Source organism: Diadema setosum, chromosome 21 (genome assembly GCF_964275005.1).
Source record: "Diadema setosum chromosome 21, eeDiaSeto1, whole genome shotgun sequence".
NCBI lineage: Eukaryota > Metazoa > Echinodermata > Echinoidea > Diadematoida > Diadematidae > Diadema > Diadema setosum.
In genome coordinates this window covers 3,343,679-3,369,538 of record NC_092705.1, presented here as the reverse complement: position 1 = coordinate 3,369,538, position 25,860 = coordinate 3,343,679, and the positions used below count along the sequence as shown (strand labels likewise).

The following is a 25,860-nucleotide window of genomic DNA, read 5'->3' as shown; positions in this document are numbered from 1 at the left end:
CCTCTTTGATGGTGCAAAATATCACCTCTGGCTACCAAAGACGCAAAGGCATTTCAAGGTATTTTCAAGGTACATGTAATAGACAATACTGTATAACTCCACGCTTTCAATGATATTTCTGTAGAAATTGTATGTACATGTACTGTACTCTGTCTTGCTTTGCTGTTGTGTGGACCACATTGCCCCGAGCATACCGAAGCTCGCAGGAGTGTATATTATCTGTCTTAGTTTGTGTATGATGTTCTGGTACAATATTATGGCTCGTAATCACTGATCTCGAAAGGGAATTCATAGATAACAGTGTTTGTAAATGCTCCATATATATGTGAAGTATTTTCCATGATCTATGGAACGCGAAGTTTGTAAACCGAAGAACATGATACATTCTCCTGATTGTAAGCCACGCTCTAAAATTGTGTATTTTGAAGATTCGTGACTTACGTACATATCCTTCACCCTGCATTTTTTTTTAAATACTCAATACGTATTACCTGGGAATATATCAGAGACGTTTGGTATAAACAGTAGTGTTCACCATTATAACGCCCGCATATAGAATGATTTTCATTTTGTTCAAAGTTAACTCGGCTTAGATACGGCAAAAAGATCTCTTCGCTTCAGATTTCCCATTGTTTGAAATTCCTTACCAAGTGATGTACGTTCACGCTTAAACTTGCGATTATTTAACAAAAATCTCTGAAAATTCCCTCTTGCTTAAATGCTGATTGTCTATAATGTTTTCGCCATTTCCTCCAGTAGTGTGTGATAGGATGTGTGTTCTGTATTGTTGTGCATGTTTTTATGTAATTTGTTGATTGTGCCTATGTTATGCTGTCCAAAGGACTTTTTCAAGACCTCTGAGCCTTTTTGTTAAGTTCTCTGTTTTTTTTTCACAGTTCACATCGACTTTTCTAAACAAAGGCGCTATTTCAGATTGTTAGAAAAAGATGATTAAGTGTACTGTATGCATTGTATTTGTTGTACATGTATATTTCTTCATTTGAAATGGAAATAAACAAAACGAAACGAAAAGAAACATCCACACACACACACACACACACACACATACTACCGATCGGTAGCTCATGCAAAATAAATGACTTGAGGTTTCAAAAAAAAAAGAATTTATTTTGTCCCATTGTAGACATATTACACATTGTATCACTATAAGGCCAAACTAAAAATAAGGCACATTGCTGATTGACTGACATGATTTTAGGCATTCCAGCCTAAAAAAGGCCTTCATACATTGATAAATCTGTCCTGGAGTCTACATAATACAATCCGTTTCACCACAGCATCAGATGTTACTATATACGGCAACAGTGTTATCATCTGAAGGCGTATACATCCTACATTACAACTACATTAAAGCACTGATCTGAAAGAAATTATTCACGACCCGTAGTTTCGTTAGATCAGCTCTCAGTCTGTTGGCAATCGACAATCATTCATCGGTTGTTGGTTTTTTTTTTAATGCTCGTCATCATCATCCTCGTCATCCACGTCATCCACGAGTACAAAGTTTCCACACATGACCCATGTCATGCCGATGTCATATCATAATGAGTGTTGAACGAAGCAAAAACTGTCAGTTTATCAAATCAAAACTCATTACAAAGAAGTCAGTGGAAGTAGATGTCCTTCGACGTCTGAAACTTAAAGAACTGGATTTTCATGACGATAACATCTTTAAAGGAAGCGGCACAATGTGCCATTGCAAACGTCGTCTCTTTGTGTAATACTGCGTGAAAGCCTATATTGCAACGTTGGGAGTATATTGCCATTATTGATGCAATGTACGAAGGAGAAAACACAAATCGCAGGGCTTTTGCTGTGACGTCATTTTGAACTAATCCATAGGATGATGACGTGACGTCTGAAATTCTCTTTGTTTCGTTCCGTGACATCACAATAAGACGTTGTCCATCACTCTTAAGACGGCATTGAAATTTCATGAGCATGAACAGTCATTCATCACAGTCAATACCACAACGCCACGGCGGATTTCTTCGGCGAGTGATTCTCTGCTATACTAGATTCAGTGCAGTTAATGACAGAGCTAGAGCCAGGGTTGCTAGAAGTGCACTCGGCGCTGTGGACCGACCTGCCCGGTTGCACAAGTTTCCTTCGCAGCAGTATGTGCAGGACCCGAACATCCGACAGCCTGGATCGCAATCCTTGAAGTTATGCACACACGACCTCTCTATCGACGAACCCGACACCACTTTCTATACATGGGATGAGGAAATATAATTCAGGAAGAAAAAACAGAATAGATGATGATAATGAATATGACAACGACAATGAAAAAGAGGGTTAAATAAAAAAGAATAAGGAGGAGAAAAAGAACAATGACAAGAACAAAAACGAAAAGAAGACAAAGATCGACCAAGACGACGACGAAGAAGAAGTAGAAGAGGAGGAGGAGGAGGGGAGAAAAGCTTATCTTCTAAATTCAACAGGTGGTCTGAAAATTTAATGTACCTTACACATCCCCGAGCACTGGACGAGCTCAACCCCTACGCCGTTGGGGTCGAAATCCGTGCCGCACGCTCCACTGTCGGCCACCTCAAAGGCATTGGGGCTGTAGTAGCACGAGTAGCAGTCCTGCGTCAGATTGGACTGGCGCGCAATGACATCGGGCGGAGCGTCGTTGCAGTACGATCCTTCACAGCAGAACGTGCAGTCCTCCTTGTCGTCACAGTCGTTGCAGTCTTCCTCGCTGAGGGCGCACCCTCTCATGACTGTCGTCTGCTCAGAAATGTAGACATTCATCTGCGACGGAACACAGAAAAATCAAAACTATAGATGATGGTGATGGTGATGATGATGATGATGATGATGATGATGATGAATAGCGCTTGGGGACGGAGTCATGTACCTTTGGAACATTCAAAGGTGCCCAGCACCCACAATATGTCTTCAGTTCAGAATGTTCTGTTTTCTTTTCTTTTGTTTTGTTCAGTTTTGTTGTTTTCGTTTTTGGCTAGATAATCACTTCCCCTTTCTTAGAAGACAACGACTTTTTCTAAATTCAAAGCGTAAGCGAAAGCGCTTGCACACACACACACACACACACACACACGCGCGCGCGCGCGCACAAAAACCTCACAATCTTTATCAACACGTCCGGTAAGCATGTTTAAATTTACTCACACGCTTGGTCACAAGTCTTTCAAATCTAAACACACACGAACTTAAAGAAATGACAAACGCGAGGGCCCGAATTCACGAAGGTGGTACAAATGAAACTATGGTTTAAACCATGGACAAAAACCATTGAGCGCCAAGTGTCCCATGGAATATTTCGTTACGAAGTCAGTCATTTCGTCGATGAAATGATTATTTTGTAACGAAATGACAACATTTTGTAACTAAATGAACATTTCGTTAACGAAACGGTCATTTTGTCGACGAAATGACCAATTTCGTAACGAAATATTCCGTGCGACACTTGGCGCTCCATGGTTTTTGTCCATGGTTTAAACCATGGTTTCATTTGTACCACATTCGTGAATTCGGGCCATCAAGTCCATAGTCTTGTTGGTACCTTGTCATAGCTTCTTTTTCTTCTGATAGCAGTGAATCTAGGGTGGTAATGGTTTCTCTAAATAAGACTTGATCGTTGCGAAACACTAAACGCACTGTTTGCAAAGACCCTAGTGCGCCGTAAGGTACATCAAGAAGGTATAATACCTCCATGGGTATATTTTTTTCATAGATAGGGCGCACAACACAACTGCCTACGACAGTCATCAGTCAGACGTATAGGACGTAATTGACTGACGAGTAATCCATCTATACACGGAAAGTAACTATGTTCAGCAACATTCTTGTATTATAATGTTTTGTTAAACCCCATGTACTTCATAGATCATTATCTGTATGACATGAGGCACTAACCCATCAAACCTAATGAACACAGACTTCAGTCTGTTAGTTTAGTAAAGGTGAGTCACATTGGAGACAAGATATTTACAACAAAAAGCGATGAGTCTTAAGTAACAGTCTGAGTTACACGGCACAAGTATCGAACAAGATCACAACAGTTTGAGAAAACGTCAGCAAACATGGTCCCATTCATCATGTGCACCTCATAATAAACGTCTTGGTCAGGTGACAATAACGTCATTTCCGCAAACACCATGCAGTGACAGGAAATGACCTTTTCTCCCTTAAATACAGGGAAAGTAACTCCTGTGTCACGTTGAAGACATGTACTTTATGTACTCACAAACTCACCTATCTTAGTTTATAGATATGAAAAAGAAAACCCCTCTTCAAACCGGGTGCTGTTCGTTATTCCGAAGGTTCGCTATTACGAAGGTTTGTTATTCCGAAGGGTCATTAATCCGAAATACGCAAATTTCCTATACCTAGAGGTTCATTAATCCGAAAATGAAAAAGGGTTCGTTAATCCGAAAATTTGTGGCGTTATTCCGAAGGTTCGTTACTCCGAAGATTGGTTAATCCGAAAATGAAATTCGGAACAATGAACCTTCGGAATAACGAATCTTAGGAATAAAGAGCCTTCGGAATAACGAACCTTTGGAATGAAGAGCTGTAACCCTTCAAACCTATAGGTATTAATGGGAAGGGGGAACGAACTGTTCAAATCACGTAACCGAGAAATCATTTGGTATTCACTGAATGTTTGTTATAATCAAAATTGCCGACCGTGACATGCATGTCGACAGTGTCAAAAAAAAATCGCAAATCTCCTAAAAGGTGCTGAATTTCTTAGATTGTGCTCAAGGAGCCACTAAACTGTCGACCTAGAATCGACACTTTCATTGATTATTGTTGCTGTATGATTGTGTCTTTCACGTTTATTGGTAGTATCTGTCTGTTCGTTTTTGCCAATTATCATGATTATGAGGAATTCAGCTGCTGTTCATGATTTTTGATAAACCATGGCTACATTTCGTGATCTTCTCTGGGTTCATTTCCTCCATCAATGGATGCATTGATGAGGACACCAGGACCGACAACGAGTGACCAACTGACCTCGCACCTCGTGTCACACGTCGTCCGGACGGTCTTCTCCGGCGACGGGTCGACGCAGTCGCTGTCGTAGCTGCCGCAGTCGTAGCACCACGTGCTGTCCTCAAAGGTCTCCTCGGGATCGACGTCGTTGCAGAGATCGTCGTCGCAGCAGTGCATGCAGGCCTCCCATCCGACCACGGGATCGATGACGCACATGTCGGGGCAGAACTCGTCCTTGTAGCAGCCCCGGCTGATCTTGGTGGACTCGACAGTCCCGGAAGAGTAGTTTGAAACCTTTGTTTGGTTTTGTTTGACGAGAATAAGGTATAAGAGGAGAATGAGGTAGGAGGAGAGAATGGGGTAGGGGAGAAAGGGGTAGGGGTGGAATGGGTAGGAGAGAATGGAGTAGGGGGAGAATGAGGTAGAGGTAGAATGGGGTAGGGGAGAAAGGGGATGAGGAGAATGGGGTATGGGGTGGAATGGGTGGGGAGAATGGGGTAGGGGGAGAACGGGGTCGGAAAGAATGGTGATGAGGAGAATGGGATAGGGGTGGAATGTGTAGGAGAGAATGGGGTAGGGAGAAAATGAGGTAGGGGAGAATGGGTTAGGGGAGGGTGGGGTGAGGGAATGGGTAAGGTGAAGAATGGGGTACGGTTAATGGGGATGGGGAGAATGGGGTAGGGAGAAAGTGGGATAGGGGGAGAATGGGTAGGGGAGAATGGGGTAGGGGAGAATGGGTAGGGGAGAGTGGGGTAGCGGGAGAATGGGGTAGGGGAGAGTGGGGTAGCGGGAGAATGGGGTAGGGGGAGAATGGGTTACAGGAAGAATGGGGTAGCAGGAGAATGGGGTAAGGGAATCGGAACGGAGGAAGAACAACGTGGAGGGCATATGGAAGGAGAGGACGAAAATGGGAGCGAAATGAGAAGAAAAGTTATTAGGGGAAGGGGGAAGGATAACAAAGAACAACAGAGAGAAATTGATAAGACTGACAACTGCATTTCCGAAACGAAACACTTTTTCTTCCTCTTGCGATGTCACTTTCGATAAACTACTATGACTATCAACAACCTGTCAGCATTCGCCTTTTATACCAACTGTCGAGCATCTGTTTCTTGCTATAGAGCAAGTACCAGTACCAGTGAAACCTTGCTTTCACACAAGTCAAGAGCATTAGACCAACCCGACAGTTTAAAGTGAAGAAAACGCTATACTTTTTATCTAATCGTGATGACCACTCTATACCCCATACTTTTCTAATGGTAAATAAGTTTGAAGGCAAGTTAACAGAGAGCTCTAAAAGGTGATCATTCTGTGTTCACTATTTTCATTCATTCATTCATTTTTCATCACTAACAAAAGCATAAATATGATTTTTTTTTTTATAAAATAAGTAACATTGAAGAGTGCTGTAAACGAAATTCAAAAGTTTGTATTGATAAAACATTTTGAGTATACAAAAAATGCTGGAAATAGCGAGGAATACCAAAGAAGCAGTGCTTGTAGGGTGAATCCCTTAACATAATAATACAAATAACATTATTGATATATGTACTATTATACATAAAGAGCGGAATTTCCGCGTGGTCTTCAACTTACAAAGCAGGCGTGTTCACACTCCACGATCTCCATGCCATCAGACCATGCCGAAGAGGATGACGTCTCTCCCGGGTGTAAACACGACAGGTCGGTGCTATTGCTTGGCCAAAACTCGCACTTGAAGCACTGAGTGGCAACTGACATGTGCAAGACACCTGGGGTATATCAAGAAAGAGGTGGTAGGAAGATATGCCGAAAATAATGATGATAATAGCAATAGTGATAAAAGCCATAACAACAACAACTGAATGACGATGATTATAAGGATACTACTGCTAATGATACATGTGGGCTAGACAACGACAATAGTAATAATGATAATGATGATAATAATAGTAATACAATGATAATAATAAAAATCATAATAACAAAAATGATATAATAATAATAATGATAATGACAATGATAAAAAAAATAATAATAACTTCATCCTCTACAAAAAGAAAATCATAACTATCAGAACTGGATAGCGTTCCTTAGTGCTACGCCATCGAGTATAAAAGATATGCAGCATAGGTATGATGCCAGTCAATGGCAAGATAATTACAGGCATACATATACTAGGAGATAAGATAAAGTCAAAGGTGAGACATATGGGCGCATAATATGACTCATTTCTGGTTAATTTATGTTGCATACCAGGAAGTCAGAACATGGCAATAATTTCTATTTTTAGGCAGTTTCGCCGGGAAACAGTGTCCAAGAATTGCGCAACTTGTTACGAGACGATTTCCATGTAGTTAAATACGATACATGTAGTAGAAGTACTTGTAGCATCAGCTTTCGCAGCATAAAGTTTGGAAGCGAGACTACAGCAGATTTTCCCCATTTAAAGGGATGGTATAAGGTGGTGATGAGGATTGGGCTTTTAACTTTTTGCTAGATACCAAGAAATCACTCTTAAAATAATGCAGAGCATATCATTCTAAAAGGAATTGATGAAAATCGGTTTTGGAATGACTGAGACATCCAAAAACAAAATAAAACAAAGAGACCGTAATAAAAAGTGGGTACCACCTTTTATCAGGATCGCTCTGTTTTCATATCTCAGCCATTTCCAAACCAGTTTTCATCAAATAAACGGTGAATTCCTTTTTGAATCACTTGCTCTTTCATATTTCATAAGAGGTTTCTTGTTATCTCACCAAAGAATGTTAGAAACCTAAAGTTAGACCTCAACCAAAACTTTACGATCCCTTTAAAATGTAGCAAGACGACAATACACCTCCTTCCGAATTACGGGCAAGGTTGACGAACGTAACCAAGCACAAGTTTGTGACTCACAATGTTCGGACACCTGTCTCACTAAACTTAGAAGTCCCCTCGCGCGTTGTCCATAAGTAGTGCACCATTCGTGCATGCAGGCACATTATACACAGAGTGAAGAAGATACAGTAAACTATAAGAGTTGTCTATATGCCTTCACGTTGAGACCCATTGAAAGATAAAGCGCGACTGCTGCTTTGCGTGTGATCTTCTTCTTTTAAATTGAGTAGATTAAAGGGATGGTACAGTATTGGTGGAGATTAGAATTGGGCTTTTAACTTTTTGCGAGTACCAAGAAAACACTTAGAAAATAGTACAGAGCATACCACTTTAAGAGGAATTCAAAGTTTATTTGATGAAAATCGGGTTTGGAATGACTGAAACATCCGAAAACAAAGTAAAACAAAACGATCATAATAAAGTGTGGGTCCCACACTTATTAGCATCGCTCTGTTTTGGATACCTCAGCCATTTCAAAACCAATTTTCATCAAACAAACGTTGAATTCCTCATAGAATTGCATGCTCTTTCATATTTCACAAGAGGTTTCTCATTATCTCACCAGGAAAAGTTAGAAACCTGAAATTAGGTCTCAACCAAAACTATACGATCCCTTTAATGGCTTGTGTTCACAGTTGTGTGTTCATGAATAAAACTGAATTTACTGTCAAATATACTGACATACATGATTCAATGACTCGTTTATCACTTTTGTGGGGGATGCCATCAGGAGTAGGCCCACATCTACTTATCTGTGAAAAGAATGCATAAATCTGCTTTAAATTTGATATTAAGAATTGTATTTACATTATAAAAATACATTTACATTCTATTATGCATATATACATACATGTTTACAGATACATGTATACGTTAGGAATATAATGTACATACATGAAAGATGAACTGTCATTGACGTTAATGTTATATATTTCACGCAACAATATCGAAATAAATTTGCGTTTAAGGACAAAAAAGACAGGGAGTCTTGTTTTTGTTGCTGTTGTTGTAATCATTGTCGTTTCTTGTCTGTATACATTATTTACAAAGCGTTGAAAGGCGCTTCAGATCGAATCTAAAGCATGTATACAGGCATGTCAAGTCCACAGTGAAATAGTATTTAATCTTTGAAAGCAAATTAATTGCAACAAAGGGGAACACGGCGGAAGAAATGTTGTAAAGAACCCAAACAATTTGAATTCTCCGATTCACAATAAGAATCAAATTCCATGCATTTATAAGAACCATAGGAATGTGAAATATTGTCTGGCTTTGGTTATAAGGCATTAGAATGGCGAGAAACTAGAACAAAACAATGCGCAATATACAATTTTAGCACAATCGACAGCACATTGTATACAGAATATAATATGTGAGTGAATGTATAGTGGCCCGACTCAAAATACCGATGTCCTTTCACAAATCAGATTGTGAATATATACAATGGACAATGACAGTGCAGACTAATCATCAAGCAAAATGTGTTCTCAGAAAAAACAAGCTTATCATAGTTTGGCTGTTTTGTGTCTGGATTTTGTTGTAACTGCTGTTGTTTTTTATTTTGTTTTTTATTTTGTTTTGTTATGTTTTGTTTTTTTTTGTTTTGTTTTGTTTTGTTTAGATCCGCTGGCGCTTGAAAGGACAGCGCAGCAAAATGCTATATATTGCAGCTTATGCAAGTTGTATCATTGCCGTCGGCTGTACAACAAGGTCATGGGACATTTATTGTTGAAAGTATGCATCTCAAATTGTTTCTCAAAACCCCTCATAATAATAATAATAATAATAATAATGATATTGCAAAACACTACACAATGGAAAATTATCCCTTCATTGGAATGGTCATGTGGGAGAAAGTGCATGGGATACTGTGCCATAGTGGATAAGACTCTCGACTTTCAATTCCGAGATGCCGAGTTCGAATCAAGATTGGACAAGATGTTTTTACCCACATCATCCCTCTCTATTCATACCTATATACCATGGCCCCATCCATTTCAAGCTTAATCGCTTACGATGGCGGTCTCCTGGGTTCATATCATCTCTGTATTATTTACTGAAAAAATATTGTATGTTTTATTTTATGTTTCTGTGTATGTATACTGCTCAATGCAATCACTTACGTGTATCTATTTGTGTACTGTTATCGATTTATTTCACTGCACTTGCTATTCTTTGTCTTTGTGCTTTTGAAATTTGTGTTCAATTAGTATCTGATCGAATGCGGATATAAATCAAATCAAATCAAATCAAATCAAATCTTGGGTGTATAAATAGGTAATACCTGATGACAACGTTATAATGATAATGGCAGGACCCTCTCGCAGGTCAGTGGCAACACAATAGATGATACCTGGATGAGTCGGATGACCATGATTATCATCCTTATTAATACAACGCAAGTATTTATATAATCTTCCTGTCACTGTTTTGATTTGCAGGGGAAAGTCCGGAGAAGAGTCGAAATCGATAGGGGATAAATAAACTTTGACAGAAGACCAGCAATCTCTGAGGGTCATTCTCCAATCAACTCTCATTTCACAGGAGACAATACTATAAAAATCATCTTCCAATATCTTTGTGATTCGATAGAATTTTCAGCAGATCAGTTTTCCCGATTGAAAAACAAAAATGATGACGCTGAAACTTACCGTGACTATTACGTTAGTTGCGTTTATGCAATATTAATCTTAATTGTTTGCAAATCTGCCAATCTGTTACGTTGGCAAAACATCAGCAGTGCTTGGGTGGGCCTACAATCTCATAATATTCATGGAAAGTGACATTTACGTCGATGTAGGTCAATTAGTCAATCAGTTGCAATAAAAGTGACATTTCGGTGGAAGATTTCAACGCTGCGTTTAACTTGTGCGCACAACTGACATAATGGTCTATTTGGGCCAAGCTTTCTTTCTCGCGATAGCTGCAGCGAGTATACATTATTCACTTTATAATTCCAAACATTATCTCAATGCTGGCACCCAGTACCATGATTTCGTTTTTAGTTCACGAATACTGCGTGATACACACACACACACACACACACACACACACACACACACACACATACACACACACACACACACACACACACACACACACATATATATATATATATATATATATATATATATATATATATATATTTCTGTACATTTTTGGCATCAGACTCACACACATAAAAAGGTAACATTCGACCCATAAAACTTTCACTGATAACGATTGACGCATATTTACGGAAAGATTCCAAGGATGCTGTTTTGGAAATAGACATCAATTGTTTTAAGAAGCAAGATTAATGACGTGAGTAACCAGAATAATATATTGAGTCATTCAATGAGTACAAAGGGGGTATCGTGGACAAGATCTGGTATAAGGCCCTATTCTTTTTTTTTTTAATTTCCCTCTTTAGTATACATCGCGGAAGAAGAGTAATTGTATAGGAAAGAATTACTTAAAAGCTATTGTTAATTTGTTGTTGTTTTCTGCGAACATTTTTTTTCCGCTGCCTTGAAACTGATTAAATGATATAGCTGTTCAGATGAGTTCTAAAATAACTCACAATATTTCATCCACCTTGAACGAAATCTTGTTTGTTTTCTATTTTTGATCGGGGTACGTTGTATCAATCAGCTATGATAAGAAAGAATTAGCTCAGAACACATTTATATACATCGGCCCTAAATTTTGGAATTCATTAGGTCCTGAAATAAAAAATTCTTCATCGTTATACATTTTTAAGCGTAATTTGAAATCTTTTTTGTTAAATTCTAGCTAAGATATTTATTTTCATTACCTATACAGGTTACAGCAAACATGAGGGTCATCATCGGTTATTTAATTCATTATTACGCAGTGAAAAACGGCATTACTAGGCAATGAAATACGGCATGTTATTTGCATAATTTCTACACAGCTGCGTGCAGTCACCAGCTGTTCGAAGCACCTCATCAATTCTCTCTTCCGTTTCTCTTGTTCAGCGTGTAGGCATTCTCTATCTTTCCTCTCCCTCCCTCTCCCTCCCCCTTCTCTCTCATTTCTCTCTCTCTCTCTCTCTCTCTCTTTCTTCCTTTCCCTTTCTTCCACTAATTCTGTTTTTGTCCCATTCCGTTCGATTGTATCTCCTTAGTTTAGTTATGCCATGTTGTTGTGCATAATTTATGTGTAATGTATTTGTAATTGTATGTGTATTTTTGGAAGAAATTCTTGAGTGGTCCACAATCTACAAGCACTGCTTTTTAGTGGACCTCTCAGTTCTCTTTTTTTTTTCTCCTCAAAATATAACTTTGTATTTTCCCGTATGTATACATGATTCATCTCTATTAGTTTGTTGGATATCGTTAATCCTTCGCACTTTGTACTGTATACATGCTTATGATGGATTTTCTGATTTACCTCGTGTTATGTTTTGTTGGAAAGAAAATGAGAATGAAATAAATGAATTGAATTGAATTGAATTGAATTGAAGAATAATATAAGGTAAGTTACAATGTGTATTAGGTCTTGAGTATAGTACATAAAATGTACAAAGTTTCAACATGATAAATTCCATAGAAGAGGAGACAGAGACTGCCAAAATACAGAAACTATATTATATTTCATTAAAGAATAAATTGGCCACAATGGTATGGATATTTTGCTTTGATCTAAGCGTATACCGCGATGATTACTAACGTTGTGTCGTGTAGACGTCGTGCTATCTACCATTCACGTGATATTGCGAGTCGATTTCAGAGGGAAATTATGGGTCACCACGCCATGGGGGAATGAAAACAACAACAAAAGAGTGCACCGGTCTTTTTTTCCCTTAATGTTTTGGTGTGTTTAGGTTTGTACCCAGATATATATAAGCCTACATAATTATATAGAGTGAAACCTGCCTTATCTGTCACGTATACGTGCCGTATGCTGTCACGAAAACAACTCTCATCTATACATAAAAAGAGAGAAAAGCCATGCTAAAGGCCTTGTCTACAACGGTCACTTTTTCGTCTCCCTTTATGTGGCCGCTATAGACGGGTTCGACTGTATATTATACACGTAATCTTCCGCATCCTAATACTGTATATAGCAGTATGATGGGAGAACGCGAATTTGTTATACGGCCGTGTTATGCTCCCACGTTCTAACCTTGCGCTAATTACTAATGACAGGATAAAGAATTCCCAATTGACCCACTTACCATAACAGCATCCGACAGATTCGTTTATGAAATGCCACATAGTCAAGTATTACATAATATTGAGACCCTTTGGAGACATCCACAGTTTTGAAGTTTCACGTATCTATGTTAAAATGTTTGTGATCATCAATAAATGAGCTTACCGGCAGTTACCAAGTTGCAACAACTCACTACAATCATAAAGGAACACTGTCACAGAAAATGCAAATTCACAAAACAGCCCACATTATGATCTGACATCGAGCTTTTCTTTTGAGTTAACAAGGATAAATATCCTACCTTATCTTTATTGCCTAATTTAATTGTTTTTCATATTGCTCACAGACTGCCTTTTGTTAACACTAAAATCATGATAATAAGTACACATAGCACTGATGATGATTTAAATATTAAACATGGAAAATATACGTCCCAAAAGTGTAATACAACCATAAATCCTATCATATGAGACAAAATGTCTTGTTTAATATGGAACAAGTCAAGTGAAAAAAAAAGATAGCTAAACGTGATTGAATCCACCTAACACAGTAACAGCGAACTCGACGATTGTGCAGTATCTATACTGCAGAATAATACTGAGTGAAAAATAAAAATCAAGCAAGCAGCAATATACCCACGTTTTCCTTCTCTTACAAGTCACGCTGGCGATGATTCATGATAGTGAGTTATCAGTTCTACCGCGATGTCAACATTTAATATCTCTGTACCAGCCATGAGAAATCAAGTATGATAAATTGTTAACAAAATATTACTAAGGAAACTGCACCGATGATAGAACAATCTATTATTATTTTTAAAATAAGGCCCTTGATACTTTTTAATTCACAAAATGTCGTCAACGAAAAGGGAGTAATGAGGCCTATTATAATCATGCTGACAATTTCTTCAGATTCAACACATATGCTTGCATATGACACGGTAAGACGTAGTGAATAAATATGGCCATGTATTTATACTGTGTGTATAGACAACACCCGAGTCTTTCTCAATCAATGCTAGGTGGTGTCTTCTGGATGCAATGCACAGCCCAATGTCAGCTGTGTGAAATGAGTTCGAAATCGTCTTGAGCTGCCGATAAGCGAGAGGAAAAGAGTGATTACTACGACAAGCTCCCATGGCCGACCGTGATAATCTACTTGCCCCCATCACCGCGGTGTGCTGTCGTGTCTGCAAGATTGACTACCCTCAGCTCAGCCATGGCCCCTATGCTTATCACCTATACCTTACTGAAAAATCCACAAAGTAATTAAGCGCGAACTTCCAGTCCGCAAAAACTTCGCGCGGAAAAGGTCAATAAAATACGACATTGTAACTAATAGCAACATTATGATACGAAGCAGCGAACATGTTTTGAAGGAACCTCTCCCTGTGTGTCAGGGGGAAGGGTTTCAAAATTATTTTTCTGAGTGCGTTATTTTTTTTTCAGTATTTCTTGATCGTGACAGTGTGCTTCTCTGGAGGGCTCACTTACCGGATAACATGATTCCTGTCCAGATTAACGCTGCTGCTGCGTACTTCCCAGATTTCGGATCCATTTTTGGACTGCGAGCGGTGGTGATTCAGCCGATGGCAGGGGGCCTTGCCTCGCTACCCCCTCTCTCTCTGTCGCAGTCGGTTGTGGGGCAGAAGTTCGTGCAAAGGGCGGAATACATGTCATTGACGTCACATTTGGGGCAAGCCACTTACTTCCACAGCCGGAGAGCAGCCAGATCTCTGACATTTGCTTGTCGCAAGCAGCTTAATTACTTGTAGTTGCGGGAAGAGTTCAAGAGGGCTTTGACAACTCGGGATTTCTGGACAGTGCATCTTCAGAGGAGCGGGTCATCGTGCGCTCCGCACGCAGAAAATTCTTTTCTCGACCATCTTGCGCTGAAAATCAGTGTGAGACGCGGGGTTTACAAGGACTTCTTATAACACATGCGAACCACCATCAACACTGGGTTGTATGCGTCAATCAGAAACTTTATCTTGTAGGCTTGTCGCCACGCATCCGCAAGTGTTGTAAGAAGCGAAATGGCACTTTTCCTGTGTTGAGGGAAAGGGGCAACGCCGTTGGGGAGTATCCCCTTTCCGAGTTGAGTGTGTAGACTCGGCGGTACAGGCGTTGCTTTGATAACCTATTATTCTCACTTCATTCGAGTGTTCATGCTAGTCTGCAAATACTGCAAAAAACGACATGTTGCACCGGCCAGATAATACCCTTCTTTTGCTATTAATAGTTCAGTTTGTTGATTCCTAATTCAGGTCTTCTTGTAGATGTCTTTTTCCGACTGAAAATAGCGATGACTTCAAGATATTCTATTTTGACTTCAGACCCGCTCGTAGAAATCTTATTACCCTCGATCAATTATTTTGTTCTACCTCAACCCGAACTGAATTGTCTTCTTAATTCATTTATATCCACACGGTGTGTGAGTAATTCTCCAATATTTCTAAATATATTCATCATAAAACACTTATGCGCGAGTTCGTCTCGATCTGTTCTTTGAGTGTTTGAACGTTAGTCGAAGGAACGAGGCGAAGTGCAGTAATGGCATTGGTTACTTTGACACAGTGTGCTTGGGATGCCGCTATCATGACACGTAATGATATTATATCCTTTACCTGTCTTGTTCAAAACATATATATATATATATATATATATATATATATATATATATATATATATATCTAATGTTTGCAAAAATACTTTAAAAAGTGTATTTAGGAACTTTTCGTAATTCGACTTGTTAAATGTTTAGCTGTACTGAGCATTCCATATAATCTACCTGATTTGAAAACCAAATCATGAAAATAAATTTGAAATGACTAGACCGGGGGGGGGGGGGGGGGCATTTTCATGAAGCATTTTGGTCGGATATTTTTCTGACAAACTGTTACAAGCTACTGAAATCCTTGCATCTGATTGGCTGAGAGCAAATTTGTCCGACAACTTTGTCAGACAAAGTGCTTCATGAAATGCCACCAGAAGACTAGCGATTACGGAGTGAGAGAGTTTTCAAGATCCATAAAAAATAGGTGAACTCGACGGCACATTATGATGTGCAGCGTGAAAATACGTGTGATAATAGATTAAATATACGCGCATACACACGCACGGACACACATACGCCCATAATAATCACTCGAATATGACATGCACTATACTGTATATCCATATTATGTGTGAGTTTCTAAATGTCCATGAAACATTCTAGTGATTAACAACTATACAGTTACCTATTAATAAAAGCTATTGTGTTGTAATAACATGTATCTTTCTTGCAAGTAATGTTACCGGTACATAGTTTCCCTACAATGTTTTTACTAATCGTATGAGTAAAATAAAAACATGCAAATTACGCTAAGGTTCGGGGAAAGTGCTTTCTAATGTCTTTTATTGCATGTATTCATATTAGAACTTTAACAATGATTGACAGATGATGTCATTCACCGGCAAAAGGTTTGGAAGATTTATGTGATAGAAGTTCTCTGAGTACTCTGAAGAAAATGTATTAGAAAACATTGTTTTAAGATATGTGGCATGTATTTAGATAATCATTTGGCCATATAATTATTTAAATGGTGACGTTTAGGGTGACATGAATCAACATAATCATTCAAGTCAACATTATGCATGTGAAGTATTTCATTCATGACAACAGATGGCGCTCTGTCTCGCTTGACCATTTCCCCTCAATTATTGACCACGCACAATAATATGCAGTTGGTTTATCACTTGGCGTACCATAGTCTCCCACTCGATTTGAATGAACAATAATAGATGGAATCTGATCTTTTAATCACTATAAAGACAGAGCAAATTCGTCAACGAAGGCCCCTACATCGTGTCTGCAAATATTTCCAGGTAGGTGGGATACCTCTTATGATATCAATGTATCGTATACTTGTATGATCGGTTAAACCCTTGTAAAATGACTCGTATATAGGTCTTGTGCAGTGGCGTTTTTTTTTTTTTCTTTTCTTGCGTATCACATGCCCCACATATTCAATATCGTGTCAGGAGAAAATCTGCGCAAATAACATTGCACATGTGTCATGACATGACATGCGACATGCAGGTATCCGCTGTTAAGTCTAACTGTTACAGTGTTAGATATGCGAGACAGCCCAACGCCGCTCTTTGAAAATCATACGTTGTACTTGACCTGTTGCAGTTTTTGTAGGAAGCTATACGGGGATGGTACACAGCATACATGGTGACATCAAAGGCCAACCCAACGGCAACGGACAGAGTGTACACTGGTATTTTGAATCTTGAATCTTGAAATGATAATCCCTGTAGCAGCTCGTCGAAGCTAAACTGGGATGGGCTGTGCGATGACGACGTTGGCCGATGGTGCTTGAAGTGCTATTATGCAGATGTAACTATTTACAATAAAATGTCATGTGCGTGCAAATAAAAATCAGGCTGCCAGGCTTACAGCATTTTGGACCCTACGGGAGGCTGCAACCTTCTGATAATTGGTAGGGCAGCCTTCTGGAAGGTGTCATTTACAAATGGCAAATACAAAATGTGTAATCAATTATATACAAACTCTATAAAAATTTGCTATGTGCAAGTAAAGACCAAGCCAATGGATCTATAGCATCCTGGATGCTACTGGGGGACACTTAATTTTTTTTTTTTTTTTTCTTCAGAGACAAGACAGCGTCTTTGAATTTCAACTTGAGTTTTACATGTCAATAATGATTGTCTATAAAGATATCACAGTTCAGGTCAGGGTGGAGACCATTTCTTGATCATGTCTGCAAATACTGTATGCAACTGTTGTCTGGCTTTTTACTGCGAAAAACTTTAAAAAAAAGTGGGAAATGGTTTGTCATCTTGGAGTTTTATGCACAGATGATTCTCACAAAGAAAGGAAAAAGAAAGTCCTACCAGAAAGCAAGTACTTCAGAAGGTTATAGTATATACTTGCAGAACTAAATCTACATTTCATTTCAAATCATGTTGTAAATCAACTTTAAAAAAAGAAAAGAGGTGCTGCTTCAGAGAGCTCTGTTTGCAATAACATTTAGTTTGTGCACTGAAGTTACCATCTGTAACTTTGCTAGATATACTCTGAAGCCAAGCCACAGTTTTAGCCAGGTCTGAGGGATCACATCTGTTCAACCAAGTCCAGATTTCCTTAAAATTGGTAGGCCTACATATATTAATTTCTGTATATCATTATAATCACTGGGAAAACCCCCTGAATGTTTGATTGTACTGCTAACGTTGAACAATCTTTTCACTTGCTTATTTTCAGATGACAGAGTCTTCATTTTGATTACTTGGCTGCAGAAGGCTTATCTGGAGATTTTTAGATCAGTTACCTGCAACCCAAGATTTTTTATGAATGATGGCACTAATGCCAAAGAAGTGTGGGATCAGGGTTGATCCGCCAACACTGATTGTGACTTACATCGAAGAGCAGTCTGGCAAGAAGCGGCAGCGTTCGCTCCCTCTGCGCAAGTTCAACAAGCACTCCAACATCAAGAGCACCATCGAGGAGCTGAACTCCAACCCCAAGCACCGGGAGCTCATCCAGCAGATCAGTCCACGCCAGCTGGAGAAGCTCCTCCGCGTCATCCAGGAGCGGCAGGGCGGGATGCGCCTCGACGATGCCCTCAACAAGATCGGTGCCGACATGGGCATTGACCCCAACGAGAACCTCAACAAGCTGGACGACCGGGCGCTGAAGGAAAAGAAGGCCATTATGGACGAGACGTTCGAAAAGAACAGAAGGAAGCCCGGAGACCCAGATTTCCAATATGAAGTCGAGGTCGATTTTGATAAGGATGGTCCTCCGATTGAATCAAGTGGATGGGACTCGGAGGAGGACTCTGATCCTATGTTTTAGACTTTGCTCGTATTGCAGGCACCAGCTGATCAGCTGAAGAAAACATATTGCAAAAAGAGTTGATATTATTTGCATAATTTGTATTTCCATTGCAATAAGGTGCAGGTATTCTTATGCGGTGCTCGGCCACATGTGAAAAGTCGGCAGTGATGTGAATTCTGAAATAATGCCAGATCATTATTGACTTTCTTTGATTCTTTCATGCAGATAACAAGCTTCACACTCTCTCTCGTATTTGAAGGCAGGTAATATTTTGAAACCTATACTGCACAGAATGCAGCTCTGTGTCTGATAACCAATCCTAGACCAACTGTCATCTGTTAATTGCAAAGGAGAGAGAGAATCAGCATCTTGCTGCTTATGGACATTCCAAGTACCTGACACTGTATCCTTGTGTTATTCATATTTTCACTGAGTAATTAATATTAAAAACATCATACATGTATCAAATGGAGTGCCAAACTTGCATTACCACTCAGTCAGGGGAGTATGAAAACTTACAAGCCACCAAGCAAGATGGCTAGAATTATTTGCAAATTATAAATATGTGTTTTAGATGATTACAAGGTGCATAGATCTTTAAAATTCAGTCTGTTTTTTGACTGTTTTTACCTACCCTCTCATTGCATGAAGAAGCTGTTAATGAAATGAACTTTCAACTCACCCAAAACTGGTGCTTTTTGTTCTTGATGATGATGCAACCAAAGTTCCAATCCTTTCCCAAATGCTGTATTGGTAAATGATTATTAGTTCTAAAGCCAAACTTTCAAAAGTTGGCATGATCACACTCAAAATACCTTTCTTTTGGTTTTGCCATATTTTATACTGTTTTATATTTTTTTCAAAATATGATATAATGTCCAAAAAGGGATTTAAAAAAAAACTTTAATTTTCTATTTTTGTTTATGTGCTGTATATTTACATGTAAATGTTACCTTGCAATTGAGTTTACTATGTATTGCAGATTATTGATTCAGGTATAGTGATACAAGGTATAAGTTGAGTGGAACAGAATGATTCTATTAACATGCACTGTATCTAGTGCACATGAGTTGAGGTTTTACGTGATTGACACAGCCATATGCATTTGATGATCAACATCAGTATCAGTAATGTCACAAGCCGAAATAGGCATAGTGTACTTCATACAATCATTCCAAGGGCGTATTATCACTTATGAACAGTACAAACATACTAGATCATTCATTTATATTTAATGGTATCATCAGGAAATTGATATGGAGAAACCACTTTGGCAAAATGACAATGTTTTATGTCAGGTGCATTTGAATCTAAACTAATAAAGTGCTTCTGCCAAAAGACGATTCGAATGAGTGGATTAAAGAAGAAGTAAGTTTATGTGACAACTTGTCATGAGCAGATGAATGTGTCCGAAATCTGTTTTGAATAGGAAATTGCATAAATTCCCAATATACATTTATTCTAAAATTGAAAAAGAATGTAGGGAACAAATGTGCTATAAAACGAGGAATGTTCGCGTGCATTTTACTTTCGCAAATTTCACTAGAGTCAAGATTCATGAAATTAAAATGCACATGAAAGTTTTTGATCTACACTGTATGCATTGAATGTTAGAGGGAACTCGTGAAAATTTCATGCTGTGAAAAAGGCCATTGGCTCAAATTCGCAAAAATTTCATGCCGCAAATATATGGTGTTTTACAGTACACAGAACTTGCTGCAGATTATGTAGGAATGCTAAAACTATGGACATACTGGACTTTTATTACATGCGGATCTAGCAATAATGTGTGCAATTTCTTTGCGCTTCTACAAAGTATTGTTGTGTAGGATGAGGATTGTCAGAATGCTTCTTATACAGAACTTTGTTTTCTAACATAAGCTGTTGCCAAGTGGTGTGCATCTCCTTCTGGTTTCTCTTCACAATGACTCTGTATTGAGAGCAAAGTGTTATTAAAAATGTTCTGGTGAATATCCAGAATTTTTACAGGGTTTGAGGAAATTTGATGGTGAGCACCTCTGGGTTTGACATTGGACAAACATTTTTGTTGAATGTCAGTTATATTTTGTGTAATTGATATGAAATTGTACATGTACATGTGCATTGTTAACTTCCAACCAGTACATAGCCCCAGCATTCTTAAAGGAAGGTAAACCCAAAGAGCAATGTGGATTGAGTGAAAGCAGCAACATTAGTAGAACACATCAGTGAAAGTTTGAGAAAAATCGGACAATCGATGCAAAAGTTTAAATGAATTTTTAAAGTTTTGGTGTTGGAACCGCTGGATGAGGAGACTACTAGAGGATATGACGTATGAGTGGACAACAATACAAAGAAAATATAAAGGATATTCAACAAAAATTCACTTTTCTAGAATTATGAAAGAGTAGTGGACCAACCGCTTTCAGAAAGCAGGGGGAATAATTGCTACCCTAACATATGTCAATATCAAGTTGATGGAATTTGTAATTTTCATGAAAAATGGATTTTTGTAGTATTTTCTTTATATTTTCTTGATATTGTAGTCCACTCATACGTCATAACCTCTAGTAGTCTCCTCATCCAGCGGTTCCAACACCAAAACTTTAAAAATTTATAACTTTTCCATCGATTGTCCGATTTTCTTCAAACTTTCACTGATGTGTTCTACTAATGTTGCTGCTTTCACTCAATCCACATTGTTCTTGGGGTTTATCTTCCCTTTAAGTTTTGTTTGCAGATACATGTACATGTATATTGTATAACATGTTCATGTCATATATTACATTTCCTGGCATTTAGTACATTGAGGAATATCACAGTATGTTAAGGACAATAAGCCAGTTCGCAGTTCCACTTTGCACATGAGCAGAAGAAAGGTCATTCTTACCAACAGGCATGTTGGTTTTTAAATTTACTGTGATAAGCATCTGTGATGTAATGAGTATTCATGTAGTCCTTATATATGCTGCTTGCCAGCACATCCACCTGACAGCAAAAGTGGTATTTGGCAATATCAATAGACAGAGATTATTTAGATTGTTAATACATTCAATGCAAAATAATGAAATGGATGCTTTCCCAAGTGTTAATTGAAGGATCATTCTGGTCATCTGGTCTACGCCAGTTAATTCTTTGTTTGAACATGATCAATGAATTCCATAAATTATTATGTAAAGCTTATGTAAAGTAGCCTGTACGCATTATGTTTTTCTAAAATGAGTGAAGTGCCCCTAACTGACTGAGAAAAAAGAAAGGTCTTTTGGACCAATGTGCCCATGAGCTAACTCCAAACTGGCTTATTATTTGCCTGCTCAGGCATTGTCTTTTCCCTTGTACCTGTAGTTCCCAATCTCTGCCAAAGAGCCAAAGATAGCATCTAGTTTGTTTTTATGTAATACTGGCTGTACATCAAAATTCTAATTGGGTGACAGGTGCAACATTTATTATACTAATGTACTTTTTATTCGATTTTCTTCTTCTTCTTTTTCTTCTTCTTCTTCTTCTTCTTCTTCTTCTTCTTCTTCTTCTTCTTCTTCTTCTTCTTCTTCTTCTTCTTCTTATTGTTATTATCATTATTTTAATTTTTATTATTATCATTATTCTAATTTTTATTATTATCATCATCATCAGCAGCAGCAGCGGCATTTATGGTGAGAGAATGATTCTAAAATGCAGTACCTCATTTTTGTCACTGCTGCTAGTTCAGAGAAATTATGAAACTACAGCTTGTTTTGTGATCTGATTGAAGATTCATGGGATGTAAAAACAGTTATCCTTTTGAGCACAGTACTGCAGATAGGCGCATTTATTCAAGAGAGAATAGTTCATGTTTTGTTTGCATGTAATCAATACATTGTACATGCAATACAGTACAATACTTTTTTGAGGAAGTGAGCCTTCAAGTAGCCCAATGTGATGTAAATGCTAATCTCCTCAGTGTTGAAATTTATGTTACCCGGATGTATTTTGTGTTCTATGAACCAAATCCCTAGATATTGTTTGTTCATGAGGAGTACATGTGCTCATTTAGCACCTGTATGAATGTACTGTTCCTGCTTTTAATGGTACTCATATGCAGGGATGTTTTCAGTGTAAGATAATTTGTACAAATGAGGCATTGCCATGTATGTTGAAGAAAAGTGCAATAATGTGTAAATGTATTATAGAAGAGAATGTTATAAGCTCTTGAACCTCATCAAGATATTGTACGAGTAAAGATATGTGCCATACAAGCATCTGTGACTTGTTGTGTGAAGTGAAAGACTGAGTATGAACAGCGTTCATTAGATAACTTGATCAGTCTGGTCCACTGGACTTAAATTGAAATTACACTTTGTATGTAGAAGATAGTTTCATGTCTCACAGTCACTTCAGCTCTACTGTAACTGACATGACTGACTGACTGGCAAATCAATGACGTTAATCCATAGCCTCCTAGAAGTGATGATTCCAAGGGGGATTAAACATAGCAACCAGGTCTCCGGTAGGAGAGGGGTTAATGCCCCTGTTGTCAAGATCACGGCAACTCAAGAAAAGAGAACAAAGAACTGTATACATGTATCAGATGATTCGAAATTGGAATTAAAGGAGACTTCTGGATACTTTACGGACTTGGGTCTTTGAACATCTATAAATTGGTCATGCTGGGTACACAGGTTCAGAATTTGTAGTGATATATAAAATGTTATATGTTTTGGGGTCTTCAGAGAATTGGTTTATCTGCTCTAAAACCACAATAAATTCCACAAACTATTTACGGCATTATCAATTTATGTACTACATGATCTGTGAAATAAGAAATTCATCTCGATTTTTCCTTTAAGTATGGTATACATTTTATTATTGCTAAGTGAATTGGTGACTAAGGGTTATTGTGTCTAAAAAAAACAACCAAACAAACAAACAAACAAAGGCCACAAATGTAATGCTAATTCTTTTCTTTTTAAACTTCTGTTGTGGGGGGGGGGGGGGGGTGGAATCAAGCGACAGCACGATCTAGTATTGAAAAATGTGATTACCTGAACTGTCCACGACCGACATTCACACTTACTAGATGCTGTGCATTTTAAGTAAAGTGCAAAATAATGTGTAATGTGGTATATTTGCTCTCTTTGGAATCACATTTTTTTTTATGCATTTTTTTTTTTGCTATTATGAAATATTTGGTCATGTTTGTTGTGTTTGTATTCTGATATGATATTCAAATTTGCAGTGGAACCAATTCCTTGCTTATTGTGTTGCACACACCTTATGCCATACTGGAAGCTTTTTGGAGTTTACTGTTCTGAGTGTATTGTGTTCTAGAGTGGAACACATGTCACTCTTAAATGTTTGATGCAATGATATAAAATTTCCTGTTGTGATTGTATTCAGTGTTGCTCATCCAGTATTTTTCCCCAGGCACCTTGTACAAAGAAATACTCAGTAGCCTTTCCTTTTTTGTACCCGAGGCAAATAGTTCGAAGTGATATTTTTTATTTCTGATGAAATAGATATAAACGCAAAAGATGCAGTAGTTATTGGATTGTCCTGTCTCTTTCTCAGCTGACTTGAGTGGTTGGATAGTCTTACGTCTAGCTGTCGTTATGCACACGAGGGCCGATGACCGATGTATGCTGTGTGTTTGTGTGTGTGTGCATTTGCGTGTGTTTGTGTGCACTTACCCATGGTGTAAAAGCAGGACACACATACAAACTTTACATTTAAACTGAGGACACACAGAGAACCAAGGACGTCCTCGGTACACAGACCATTCCAAACGGTCTGCTTTTGAATGCTTTTGCATGTAGGGGTACATGTTTGTAGGTCCTCGATTAGCATTAATGTAATAAGTCCTTGGATGGTAATATACGAACGAGTCCTTGGTTGACAAGAGTCCTACTCACACACAGGTCCTCGGTTTCCACCACGGACACGTATGTGTGTGTGTGTGTGTTTGTGTTTGTGTGTGTGCGTGTGGATGTGTTTGTTTGTACGTGTATGATTGGACAAATGGATAAGTGAAGGACTGCTAGATATACAGACTCCGCGAAGGGGTCAATAGACACAAGCAAACACACTTCACACAAGATACAAATGTATGTTGTAAATGCTCTTGCTGCAAATGCATGCATTTCATTTGACATGGTCATTAATCACGGTTGAACGATTAGGAATTTGCAGCCAAGCGTCAATAAATGACCCAATACAATGGCAGTCAAAGAGCAGTTTAGGTTGATACACCATATACCACTGTACTTGTTACAATCATGTATACATACGATGTGTGTGCAATGTCAGCCTGTTTGCCAAGATTTGGCTACAACATAGAAAACATGTACAGTTTGGTCAAATTCTAAGCAGTTACCTGTAAGGTGAGACTCGACAACAAAAGGGTGTGTGTTTGCGTGTGTGTGTGGTGTTGTCCATGTGGGTCTAGTCTAGCTTCTGGACTCTTTTTACTCGTAGCCTTTTTACGCAACAAGCCGTACGAGGGCGTGACACCCGAGGATTGCGATACGCCGAGAACTGCGATACCCGAGGGCGCGCAGTCTCTCAATTATCGCAATCAGAAAATTTGCACCCTCTTTTGGTTTATCGCACCAAGGAAAAGGGGACGGAGCCCAGACTAATGGGGGTCTTGTACAAGTATCACAATTTCATTACTGTGACTTCGAAGATTATTGTACCGTATGTCCCCCACCCCCCCCCCCCCCCCCCCCCACAGATTAAAAAAAAATACAACAGGACCTTCCGCAATAAGTGAATCAATCTAAATACAATTTCAGGGTATGAAACCTACGTGTATAACTTATTACCCACGTCTTGCAGAAAACCCCATCAAATTTGCTTCAGTGGTCAAAGAGAAAAGATGGTTTTGTAGAGCATGTTAGGAATCCCATCCCTCCAAGTTCTGTCCAAGAGCATCCAAGTGCCAAACTTGGAAGAATCACATCCACGACATGCTTCACAATGATTCACATTTCTTCGTGACCACCTAACCAAATTGAATGGAGTTTTCTACAAAATATAGGTAAG

General features: G+C 38.6%; 2 protein-coding genes across 2 annotated transcripts; one reads left to right on the top strand and one right to left on the bottom strand.

Moving 5' to 3' along the window:
* Nucleotides 1-2,030: 2,030 nt before the first annotated feature.
* On the bottom strand, nucleotides 2,031-14,568 carry LOC140244808 (uncharacterized). The gene is made up of 5 exons (XM_072324422.1): nucleotides 14,505-14,568; nucleotides 6,586-6,740; nucleotides 5,011-5,283; nucleotides 2,488-2,778; nucleotides 2,031-2,231 (listed from the first exon to the last, which is right to left on the bottom strand). Exons 1-5 carry the CDS (start codon nucleotides 14,566-14,568, stop codon nucleotides 2,031-2,033), a joined length of 984 nt encoding a protein of 327 aa, XP_072180523.1.
* Nucleotides 14,569-18,285: 3,717 nt separating this feature from the next.
* On the top strand, nucleotides 18,286-19,291 carry LOC140244710 (centrosomal protein of 19 kDa-like). Its single transcript, XM_072324326.1, has one exon. It carries the CDS (start codon nucleotides 18,376-18,378, stop codon nucleotides 18,877-18,879), a length of 504 nt encoding a protein of 167 aa, XP_072180427.1. The 5' UTR covers nucleotides 18,286-18,375; the 3' UTR covers nucleotides 18,880-19,291.
* Nucleotides 19,292-25,860: the final 6,569 nt, after the last annotated feature.